The sequence below is a fragment of the Hyperoodon ampullatus genome (genome assembly GCF_949752795.1).
Source record: "Hyperoodon ampullatus genome assembly, chromosome: 10".
NCBI classification, from domain to species: domain Eukaryota; kingdom Metazoa; phylum Chordata; class Mammalia; order Artiodactyla; family Ziphiidae; genus Hyperoodon; species Hyperoodon ampullatus.
In genome coordinates this window covers 95,206,854-95,219,756 of record NC_136923.1, presented here as the reverse complement: position 1 = coordinate 95,219,756, position 12,903 = coordinate 95,206,854, and the positions used below count along the sequence as shown (strand labels likewise).

The 12,903-nt window shown below is 39.1% G+C and overlaps 1 protein-coding gene across 1 annotated transcript; it reads left to right on the top strand.

Moving 5' to 3' along the window:
- Nucleotides 1-8,251: 8,251 nt before the first annotated feature.
- Nucleotides 8,252-8,995, top strand: RNF182 (ring finger protein 182; the record flags this gene model as incomplete). Its single annotated transcript, XM_079712793.1, has 1 exon — nucleotides 8,252-8,995. The coding sequence occupies one exon, from the start codon at nucleotides 8,252-8,254 to the stop codon at nucleotides 8,993-8,995; it is 744 nt and encodes a 247-aa protein (XP_079568919.1).
- Nucleotides 8,996-12,903: the final 3,908 nt, after the last annotated feature.

The following is a 12,903-nucleotide window of genomic DNA, read 5'->3' as shown; positions in this document are numbered from 1 at the left end:
GAGGATCCCACATGCTGCGGAGCGGCTGGGCCCATGAGCCATGGCCGCTGAGACTGTGAATCCGGAGCCTGTGCTCCGCAACGGGAGAGGCCACGACAGTGAGAGGCCCGCGTACCGCAAAAAAAAAAAAAAAAAAAAAAAAAAAAAGAAAGGCATGAAACATGGAGAAAATGAAAATGTCTTATTGAAGAACATAGATCAAGATTGTGAACAAATTAGAGACTTACCAAGTTCTTGGATTGCAAGTCTTAATATTGAAGTCTACATCTGAGGTGATTCCAATCCCAACAGTTTTTTGTTTTCAATTTGATAAAATGACCTGAAGGTTTATAACAGAAGGTTAAGTGCTACCAGTAGCCAAGAATATAATTCCTCCATTGCCTCCCTCCAGACCACTGGAATGTAAGCTCAGGAGGGAAGGGATTTTGCTCACTATTGAATCTTCAGCACCTATAACTGTGTCTGGAACATAGGAGACACTTAATAAATAGTTGAATGAATTAATAAAAAAACTCCCTAGAGGAGACATAACTTACCAGGTATCAAAATATACTAAAAAGCCATGGTATTCAAATTATTATGGTCGAGATAGATGGCTAGAGAAATAGATCAATGGAATACAATAGAAAACCAGAAATAGATCTTGGAATGCATGAGAATTTAATATATGACAAAGACTGTATTTCAGTTAATCAGAAAATGATGGATTATTTACACATGGGATTGACACTGATGGCTATTGACCTGGAAGAAAAGAAAATTAGAATCCTACCTTACACCATATATAAAAATAAAAAATAAAAGTTAAAAGTAAGGCACGAAAAATTTTGTAAGAAAATAACTACATGTACAATATTAGGAACTGCATATACGGTATTAATATTAACTATGATCAGAGACTCAGAAGCTGCAAGAGAAAAGATAAATATATGACTGTTCAAAAAGTCAAATATTTTGCTTTTCAAAGGATATCAAGCAAAGCCAGTCAATAGTCAATTTGGGGAAGTGTTTGTAATACAGAGGATATAGAATTTAATACTTGTAAAAAAAAGAGTATTTATAAATTGAAAGGACCAACAACCCAATAGAAAAATAAGTAAAAAATATGAAGACATCTGAGCAAATACAGAGGCGGCCAACAAATGAGAAAATGGTCAAACTCAAATAATGATACATCAGCCCTCAGATTGGCAAAAATTATAAAGCTCAATAACATCTATTGCTGTTAGAGGAAAAGAGCACTTATATTACTGAGTTGAAGTACACGTTACAGTCTTTTTGGAAAGCCATCTGGCAACGTGTGTTAGGAGTCATATCTGTTTGACCCAAGAATTCCACTCCTTGTTCTCTTAAAAAAAACAAAGCACCTGTATGCATGGATGTGTATCACAAGATTGTATTCTGCAGTAATGTTAGTGTCGGGGGGAAAAAATGGAGATACATGAATGCTTACCAGGGGAGGAATTGGTGAGCTATATTACATACATTCAAATGGTGAAATGTTATACAGCTGATAAAAAAGGAATTCGGGGCTGTCTTGGTTGAATTGAGAGATTTTCTGAACCATTATTGAGGGGGAAAACGGAGATGCAGAAAACTGGGTATAGTAGTGAGAAAAAAACAATGGAAAAAATGTGCTTATAGTGTCTTTACAATTATATGTACATGGATAGATATATACATGTGGAAATGTATATGGAAGAAAACACAGCAGGTAGTTAATATGGGTTACTGGGGGCAAGGGTGTGGCATTCAGGCTGATGTGAGTGGAGGGAAGTGAGGAGGAGAAGTTACCGAAATAAAACACACACACACAGACCGCTAATAAAGAAACAATATGTATGATGACTTTTATATGTTTATGTATACAAATTTGTGTGTATATGTGTGGAGGCATGCATGTATGCACACACCTGCAAATGAAAATTTGAAAGTAAAGAAGTCCTGTTTGCTTTGGGTTGTTTTATTCCATTATTTATTTATAATTTCTGCAGTACTAAGCAGGAACCTAGCTCTAAAAGCACAATAAATTCTCAGAGTCAAATGCAGCATGGTAATTGTATCCTGGCTCTCTGTGTTGTGAGTAGCAGAAATCCAACCAAAAAAACTAGCATGAACAAAAACGGGGATTTATTGGCTTATGGGAGCCTCACACACGATTAGGTCCAGAGGCTCAGTTCAGCTCTCATCAAAAGTCTTTTGCCTTTGTCTGTTTCTCTGCCTCCTGCCTTCCTTGACTCCTCTTTTTGTTTTTGGCTTTATTCTCTCTTAGTCTCCCTCTTGATGGCATGACAGTTCCCTGATACGTCCTTTTCTGGTCTGTTTTCCTTCCCCTGGCCCCTGGCATGTTTCTTCTTCCTCCAAGCTTCAAATTTAAAAAGTCCTAGGAAGGAGCTTTGACGGGGCTGGTTTGAGTCACATGCCCACCCGGACTGGTCCTTGTGAGCAGGGGGTTAGTGGAGTCCTGTGATGAGCCAGCTGGGTCACAGGTCCACAGCGTGGGAAAGAAGGGAGGCACTGCGATTAGTGCACCATCCCAACCACAGCCACAGAAACTGAGTGAGGGGAAGACTTCCCCAAAGAAGCCATGGCAGTTGGGAAGGAAGCAGTGTGGTCTAAAGGAGAAAAAAAGATCTTAGGTAGGCAGACAACAGATATCCACTGAAGGGACTCTGCTTCGAAATACAAGCCAAGTTTGCATCTTCAATATCAAAGGAATTGAGTGGGGGAGAAAGTGGATTTGAGTCAAATACTAAGTAGGGCAATGAAAATAGTCATTTGCCCAAAAGCTCAAATTGATTTATAAGAATTATAGTAGGTCATTATCTCCTTGTATATTCTTACCCCAGATGATTTATAAAAGGCTTAAGTGATTAATGAGAAATATCAGCTTCAGATATTTGAATAGGTGTTCTTCTAGGACAAGAAAATCTTTTGTATTTGTTTTTTCCCCCAGCTTTAGGGAGATGTAGTTGATATACAACATTATGTAAGTTTAAAGTTCACAATGTGATGATTTGATACGCATATATATTGCAAAATGATTACCACAATAAGATTAGTTACCACGTCCCTCACCTCACATAATTACATGTATTTCTTTTTAAGGCAGTTTTAGTATGCCGGATTCTTATTTCCCCTGTGCCTGGTGAGATATACTTTTAGCAGTTGTTCCCATCAGGTAGTGCTCCAGATTTGCTCACCTTAAAGATTCCACCCTTTTTAATATTGATTTATAGTGATGCTTGGATGTTTAGGTGATAAATGAATGACTGACATTTCAATTTTGTGAAAAAAATGAATTTACAGATCACAGAGGAAAAAATAAATTGATCTGAAATATCCATTGACAGAAAAATCTGGGCTATCAAAGTAGTTAATGTATTTAGCCGTGGATTTTTTTTTTTTAACTTTTTACTGTAAAGATGACACCAGTACAGAAAAATGTCCTGCCTGATGTTGTAGCATGACGTGGACATTCACAAAGTTCCACCAACAGGTCAAGAGATGGAACCTCGTCAGCCGCCTCCCCCCACCGCAAAGGCATCTGCTGTCCTGACTTTTATGCTAATCACAACCTGGCTTCTCTTCTTAGTTTTACCACCTAAACTTGCATCCCTGCTACAGCTTAGTTTTGCCTATTTTTTGAGCTTTCTAGAGATGGAATCATATAGTATGTGCTCTTTGGGGTCTGGCTTCTTCTTTCATTCAACATTTGAATTGTTGCCCACAACTGCGGAGTGAACGCAGGGTGGGAACGGGCTGTAATGCCCATCTTTTAGAGATCAAATTAACACCTCCACTGATCATAACCCTGTAAAGTTACAGATTATTATTCAAGTTCTTTGGGGGACCTTAGAATCATAATGAGATACATGAAGTATTTAAGAACTCTAGCGGTTGGTACCCCATCCTCCCAAGAGGAGCAATCACTGTGCTGTTGATGCCATTCTAGAAAGAAACACTTGTGCTGGTCCCATTTCCAGGGATGCTACCAGAGCTCAAGGCTTTCAGCCAGTCCTGCCCAGAAGTGCCACTTTCAGAGGCAGGAGTTGATGAAGTATTTCAAGCTGATGGAGTGGGTTTGCTAGAAAACTCAGAGTTAAAGTAGGTATCTTTTTGATTGGATGTTTGAACATTTAGTATTTTCTTTGCATGTTACCAAGAAGCCCCCATATGAATTTTTTATATATATGAACATTATGATCATAACACTGTATCTTAACATATTCAAAGGTATGAAGAGTGTTTCTGTGAAAAAAGAAAGCTTTATTTAAAATAAAGTTATTTGCTTAGACAGCTCAATACTGCCTAAGCGAATAACTTGTTCCCAGAATTAGGAACTAAAAATTGTGGTGGGCCTAACAGAGAACATTCTTACTCCTCTTCTAATGGTAAGAAGCTTGGTACAGAAAAAATTAATGTAACCAGCTGATTGTCAAATGCTGACAGTGTAATGTATTCTCACATATGCATATGCCTTTTAAAAATTTTTTATTTTTCCCCAGTTTTATTGAGATCTAATTGACATACAGCACTGTAAGTTTAAGGTACACAGCACAATAACTTGACTTACATATATTGTGAAATGATCGCCACAATAAGTTTAGTTAACATCCATCATCTCATATAGATACAGAAAAAAAGAAAAAGAGAAAATGTTTCTTCCCTTTGATGAGAACTAAGATTTACTCTCTTAACTTTCAAGTATACCACATACAGCATTGTCAAAACTATAGTCATCATGTTGTGCATTACATTCCTAGTACTTATTTATCTTATAGCTGGAAGTTTGTACCTTTTGACCACCTTTGTACCAGTCCCCCTTCCCCCACCCCACCTATGGGTAACCACAAATCTAAAGTGACCTCTTTTTCTATGAGTCTGGTTTTTTTTAAGTTTCCAGATGTAAGTGGGATCCTACAGTACTTATCTTTCTCTGTCTGACTTATTTCACTTAGCATAATGCCTTCACAGTCCATCAGTGTTGTTGTAGATGGCAAGATTTCCTTTTTATGCAGAATAATATTCCATCATATATGTATGAAGAAGTTGGTATATACACATATACTTCTTTATTCATGTTTAACCCTTAGATTGTTTCCACGTCTTGGCTATTGTAAATAGTAAATAATGCTGCTATGAACATGGGGGTGCAGATATCTCTTCGACATAGTGTTTTTGTTTCCTGCAGATACATTCCTAGAAGTGGAATTGCTGGATCATATGGTAATTCTATTTTTAATTTTTTGTGGAAACTCCCACACTGTTTTCCATAGTGGATGCACCAAATTACATTCCCACTGACAGTGTGCAAGGGTTCCCTTTTCTCCACATCCTCACCAGCATTTGTTATCTCTTGTCTTTTTGATCATAGCCATTCTAACAGGTGTGGAGGTGATATCTTATTGTGGTTTTGATTTGCATTTCCATGATGATTAGTGATGTTCTTCACCTTTTCATGTACTTGTTGGCCATTCATATATCTTCTTTGGAAGAATGTCCATTCCTGTGCTTTGTCCATTTTTAAATTAGAGTATTTGGTTTTTTGCTATTAAGTTGTACGAGTTCTTTATATATTTTGGATATTAACCACTTATCAGATATATGGTTTGAAAATATTTTTTTCTCATCCCGTAGGTTATCTTGTCATTTTGTCGATGGTTCCCTTTACTGTGCAGAGCTTTTTAGTTTGATATAGTCCCACTTGTTTATTTTTGATTTTGTTGCTTGTGCTTTAGGTGTCATATTCAAAATGAAGTCATTGCTAAGACTCATGTTAAGGAGCTTTGTCCCTATATTTTCTTCTAGGATTTTTATGTTTTCCAGTCTTACATTTGAGTCTTTAATACATTTCAAATTAATTTTTGTGATTGATGTAAGGTAGAGGTCTAGTTTCATTATACATAAGCCTTTTATTGGTGTTTCTAGATGTATACTCTGGCTTTCTGTGCCTATAGATGTAATTGTGCTTATTTATCCTCACTGAATGTTTTACTCTCTCTTTTCCTGATGTCTTTATGTATACGCTTGCATTCTTTTTTTTCCTTATTCACACAACTTCACGTACATCAGTCCTTTTGACAGTAATGGAGGCAGTTACTGCTGTGAGTTCTACTGTTACCATCAGCTCCAGCAAGGTTGAGTGGGAAGGTAGCTGCAGAGAGAGTACAACATGTTCTCTTGGGATGGGCCTTGGGTCTGTGTGTGGCTACCAAGAGGGTTGATGGAATGGGAGCCGTCCAGGAATTGGATCACTAGTGACCTGCCCAGGACTAGGGACCATCCTCTGCAGGCAGCTAGGACTGGGAGTGGTGACAGGGATAGAGCTCCTTCTTGTCCCTTGACTGTCGTCCTGGAGATGTTCATCCCCCAAGAGAATAAAAAGCCAGCTTTGTAGAACTGTGGCAAGATAAAGTCACATTTTGCAAGGACTTGGTCACGTGTATCCTGAACAGGATCAGGATCAGGAATGAATATTTAGGGCACGTGGAAGGGAAAGGGATAGAAGAGCTGATGTTTGTGTCTATATATTCTTTTTTGCATGTAAGTGTGGATACAGAGAAATTAGCTTACGGTAGCAATTTTGAAATACATGCATTCATATACAGTAACTCTATTAAAAAAAACTCTACCTACATTTTTGTGGTTGATGCCGGAGATTCTATTTATTGATTGACTTCCTTTTCCCACCAAGAGTATCTTGCCACGCTAACCATTATACTATCCATTCTTGTATTATATGAAGTCAATTTAAAAATTAACTAAAGTCATAATGAAAAAGGAAGATAATATGTATTCACAAACCAATTATTCATGATTTCAAAAATCATCCAAGTTTACCTACCCACTGCCTCTTCTCTTGAAGGCAGTAGGATCCATAACAAACTTAAAATTCTAGCAGAGTTGCAGTCTCCCTCTCAGAACTGTTATGACAGCCTTCTGCTGTTATTGCTTGGGGGTCTGCTCAGAAATTCAATTACATTTTGATATTTTTTCAAGCAAAACATAATTTAAGACAAATGTACTACCGCCCCAATCACATATATTAAAGCAAAATAAAAATTATTTAGAGATTTCCCATATTGCCACTCCCTTTCATTAGTACTAACAATTGAGAACAGACTGTGTACGTGAAATCAGCTTTCAGCCATTTGTCCAGAGCCAGTAGTAATAGCAACTAGGGGTCAACATTAAGGACTGTTGATTGTATCAGGCTTTCTGTAGGCAAGTAGGTAAAGTTTGAGTACTTCTTGATAGCCAGACATGCACGATTCTTCATATTTGGAGACATAACTGCACATGTGTTCTGTGTTTACTTCTCTGTCTTGGGAATTAGACTTGACTTGGTTATAATGCTTATGTCAGGTGTCATATGCTTCACTCTTCCTTGAGTGTATGTATGTATACAACCATGGTTTGTGAGACTAGTACTGAAACAAAAAGTTTGAAATTAAGTAGTCAAATAAGGAAGGCATTTATAACAGATTTCTTTACACTGGGAAGGTGAGAACCGTCTGCTGTATTTAAATGTGCTCTCATCTTTATAAAGCACTTTCTGAAGACACATTTTAAATCTTTATCCTTAAGATTTCCCTTCTTTTGTGTGTTCCTAAGCACTATTGAGGGTATTTAGACAATTGGAGCTCATACCAATGATCCACTGAATGAGTGAGTCTATACTGAATGGAGTTTAATTGCAAACATCTATTTCTGATAAGTGTCCCATTCAATCTTCATAGAGGCCAGCATTTGTTACAAGTTTCAGAGAGAAAAATCTCTATTTCGAGCCATACCCACAGTGCTCTGGAGTGTCCTTTACACCACTACGATTCTTAATTCCTTCTTTACTATCATATTTGTGGACTGAAAAAGCTAAGCATGGAGATAACACTTTCCTATCCTGGAGGCAGAAATGTGTGACAAGATGAAGGGGATTTAACCTCTCAAGTCTACCGCTTCTAATCGCTGAAGCGCAGAAAATTCCATAAAGCACTCTTCAGTGAACTGTTCACAATATTAGAATTTCTTTTCCTTTGCAGACCCTTCCTGTGGCCTTTGTAAATATGCGTTTGAGACAGAGAGAGGTATGTAGCAGCTGAACAAAATGCCTGGAAGATTTGTCCCTCCTCTTCCTGCCCATTTGCATCTCTGCCTGATTCGGATGATGTGATATTCGGAGAGACAGCTTCATCGAAGTCGTCCTTCAAGGAGACCCGTCTGGCCCAAGACCGGACGTACAGAAGTCAGGATGGCCAGTCAGCCGCCAGAGGACGCCGCTGAGTCTCAGGTCTCGGACGAGCTGGAGTGTAAGATCTGTTACAACCGGTACAACCTGAGACAGAGGAAACCCAAAGTGCTGGAGTGCTGTCACAGGGTGTGTGCCAAATGCCTCTACAAGATCATAGACTTCGGGGACTCCCCGCGCGGCGTCATTGTCTGCCCTTTCTGCAGGTTCGAGACATGCCTGCCGGACGACGAGGTCAGCGGCCTGCCCGATGACAGCAACATCCTCGTGAACTTGACTTGTGGCAGCAAAGGCAAGAAGTGCCTGCCCGAGAACCCCACGGAGCTGCTGCTGACCCCCAAGCGGCTGGCCTCGCTGGTCAGCCCTTCCCACGCGTCCTCCAACTGCCTGGTCATCACGATCATGGAGGTGCAGAGGGAGAGCTCACCGTCGCTCAGCTCCACGCCCGTGGTCGAGTTCTACAGGCCCTCCAGCTTCGACTCCGCCACCACCATGTCGCACAACTGGACCGTGTGGAACTGCACGTCCCTGCTCTTTCAGACGTCCATTCGGGTGTTGGTATGGCTGCTAGGCTTGCTGTACTTCAGCTCCTTGCCCTTGGGCATCTACTTACTGGTATCCAAGAAGGTCACCCTTGGGGTGGTCTTCGTCAGCCTCGTCCCTTCCAGCCTCGTCATCCTGATGGTATATGGCTTCTGCCAGTGCGTCTGTCACGAATTCCTAGACTGTTTGGCACCGTCCTCTTAACCGAGACGCACGCTCAGAATTTGACACACGTTGCCATGTTTCAAGTTAGGTCATTTAGCCCATCTTTTCTCGCGTATTCTCTGTGATCGGAGCCCATGGCGTGAACAAAGCCACTGGGCATATATCTGTGGTCCGTTTTCCATCAAAATGTTGACTCAGTTGGTTCCCCTGTATGCTGGAAGTAAAAATGTTCGTTTCTACTTATGTGTTAGCAAAAAAGAAAGAGGGATCAGCTAAGCCTTCCTAGAGCCCTTCTGAGTCTTCCCAGAGAAAGGGCAGGTTCCGCTCAGAGCTGCTAGACAGACACCAGGGCCAGGCGTGTTATGCTGCCTTAGGGGTCTTTGTGGACAGTTAGGCATGAACGGATTCCTCTTCTCATCATCTTAGCCGGGGGTGGAGGGTGGTCCAAGAGTAGAGCAGCCCCGAGACACACCTGTTTGCTCAGTGCTCACCCCCGCCCCTGTCCCATTGTTGGCACTTCTGTGGATCCTCTTCAGCCTGGATGCTGGTTCCCTCTGCACATGCTCCTTGCCAAGAGGACCCTTGCCTCTTGGGTGGTTTCAGTTATGTACCTGTTTTGCCACATTACTAAAGAGAATTTAAAACATTGAGGAATTTGCGGGCTTCCCTGGTGGCGCAGTGGTTGAGAGTCCGCCTGCCGATGCAGGGGACACGGGTTCGTGCCCCGGTCCGGGAAGATCCCACATGCCGCGGAGCGGCTGGGCCCGTGAGCCATGGCCGCTGAGCCTGCGCGTCCGGAGCCTGTGCTCCGCAACGGGAGAGGCCACAACAGTGAGAGGCCCGCATACAGAGAAAAAAAAAAAACAACATTGAGGAATTTGCATCAGAGTAAACTTCAAGGCAGAATGTGGCCGCTTGTTTTTGAGACACACCCTTTCCTCTACGTTTATTTTCCACTCTCCAGCCTTCTCTGAAATTCTCTCAGAGCAGTTATCGTTCATAGAGATCTGATTTGAGCTTTTCCTTAAAGCATTTTCGTTTTGTTTCTTTTTTTTTTTTTAAACCACGTTGTTCAGTCAACCCCATCCCTTATCCTGAGTGAGGTTCTGTTTAAATTAGTTGCTATAACTTTATGTGGATTTTGTTTTTTTCCCATTGTATTTTAAATTCTATTACGGACTCAACTTAATCCCATAACAATTTGGGGTAAATTGCGGCAGTGGAAACCCAGAAACAATTCAGGAGCTGTTCAAGCTCATGGTTTGATAAGCTGAGAACCTAAGTATTTTGCTGTGCTTTACTGAGCTGTACCAAAATACTATGGTTTAGGCTTATGTGCCAGACTGTGCTGCAGTAGGTCAGGCAGAAGGATGGGCAAGAAACACACCAAGTTGATACCCTGAATCAAAAAGATCCTTCAAGGAAGTAAGATGGAGGGGCAGAGTGCAATCCGACCATCGCCATCCCTGTTCAGTCCCTTTTAGAATGGATTCAAGTTCTTATGCAATCTATTTCAAATAAAAGCATAAGCTATGTGACTTGAGTTAATGAACTTCTTTTCATGATGTAAGGGAAGTTGAATGTATATATTTATGAGAAGAAGTTGGTTAGCAGATTTTAGGTTCGAGGGAATAGAATGCCCACAGAAAGTAGGCAAAAAAAAAAAAAAAAGCTTTTTAGTCTAAAACTCATTACTGATGATAAACATTTAAATATTTATAACTCTTAGAAAGGGGCATTACTAAGACTACTTTAACTTGTTTGTGATGAAACATTTGTTGCGTGCAATACAGTGAACCGGTTCCAATCTCTTTATTCAGTAAAAAATGACACTTATTTCTAGAATAGTAGTTTGACTTTAATTCTGTAACTATTAACTTTGAGAATATGTATGCCCAGGGTAGGTATGACGGAAAATATATGTGGGTTGTGGCCCAATGAATTTAAGCCCCAGTACAGCTAAATACACTTATGATTTCACGAAATCTAGTTTAGATAGCATTGTGAATGCAATTTCCAAATATCCATTTGTACTTAGAGTAAATATACTGTTTAGGAGATGTTTCGTGATCCAGATTTATATATTTATAAGGTTTTTAAAAAATGTTCATTTTGCCTGAAATGTAACATCAAATAAATTGGTGAGTTATTGTAGGATGAGGTTTCTAGAAAGCTCTGGATATGGGTACTATGCATTTTGCTTATTTGTATAATGTCCGCAGTGCTAAATTTGTGTCTCTCTTTGTATTGTGATAGTCTTTTTTTTTTTTTTTAGTTGACAGTAAGTTAATTTGGTGTTAAAGAGTTTTAAATGTATGACAACAAAAAACTCTTCATGCTGTTGAATGAAAAAAGGACAGTGCTTCAGTCTTATTTATTGTGGTGATGTTTTGTTTGTCCATTAAATTGTTATTATTTCCAGGCTAGAAGTTTGATTTCTCTGACTGATGGTTGAAATTCAATTTTATTTTGGACTTATTTTAACATTAGATAACTGCATCGTGAGCTTTCAAAAACATTGATTAAGCTAATCCCTTTGTCATACGAAGGAAGATTCCAGAAGTTTCTGAAAAAGCTGATTTCCTCCATCCTACTTCTAAAAGGCCTTCATACCTTTTTTTAAAGAAAAAAAGGAAAAAATAGGAAAGATGAAATAAAAACATTGTCGTTATAATAAAAACTTTTGGTTTTAATTTGTTTGATTTGTTTTCCAGATTTTGCCGAGCTACTCAGCAAAATAGAATTCATTTTAGTTAGGAATTCACTAATCTTGTGTGATCTGGGCAAGTTTTTAAAAATTACATGATAATTAAATATGACCAGTGTTAGGCAAAGTAGAAATAATTTGGGACCATGTAGCAGTTTCATGCTTATGATAATTAGTGAATTGGCACCATATGTTAATTGAGAGTAATGGTTTCATTCACTTCTGAAATCTACATAAATGAGGAAAGACCTGTTAAGGAAGAGTTACCTGTGCTAGTCATCACCTAAGGTGTGAACTCATGCTTATCTGCTGAGAGACCCTCAAGTGATGTGCATTTGCCTGATTGTAAAGAGATACTAGGCTTCCAAGACACCTTGAGTTTGAAGACATTTCTTAATCCGCCAACCGGGTACACGTGGAAACCAAAGGAATCCTGTGTTGATAGGCAAACTGACAGTCATTATAAATATGAGCCCTGTGAGTCCTGGGGTGTAGAAGAGATGGAAATTAGTTAACTTGAAAGAGTATATTGGAGGCAAATTACGGTTCTACTTGTTTCTGCATTTTGGGGGAATTGTTCTCTTTTCACTCTTCTTGGTAATAATAAATACTTGCCCTAATTCTTTTGAAACACTGCAGAAGCTCCACAAATTATTCCAGAACCTTCCTCAAAACCAATGAGCAGTTTGGTTAAAAGTAAGATCCCTGAAAAAGTTTAACCGTTTGCTCTTGAACTTGAGTCTTGTATGTTTTCCACCTCTTTACCCTTATGTTAGATGCCTACTTCTCTTTGCCTCAGATCTTTTATGAATTTTTACTCCTCTGTGAGATGCTAGAATATTAGGTCTTCCCTTCAAGTTTAGGTTTGTGTGAAAGAGAAGAAAGAGAATAAGAATAGTAGTAGTAGTAGTAATAATAATAATGCAGGTAACTAAATGTTAAAATTTGAGTAAATTCCAAGTGAGTCCTGGAGACAATACAGATTCAGCTCGATTGCTTATAGCATTTAAATCTGTGTTATAATCCAAATCTAAGTGTACTCAGTGTACAGATAATCTATGGTTCTGACATGAAGGTGCTTTAATAGAAATAAAAAAAAATTATGTCCTGAATATTTTGTATACTAAGTAGGAATAGGTGCTAATATATCTGTGAAAGTGGTTGAACCTTGATTTAATTAAACATTCAATTACATGGAACAATTACTCTATATAAGCATTTTAATTTATCAGAAGTTTAT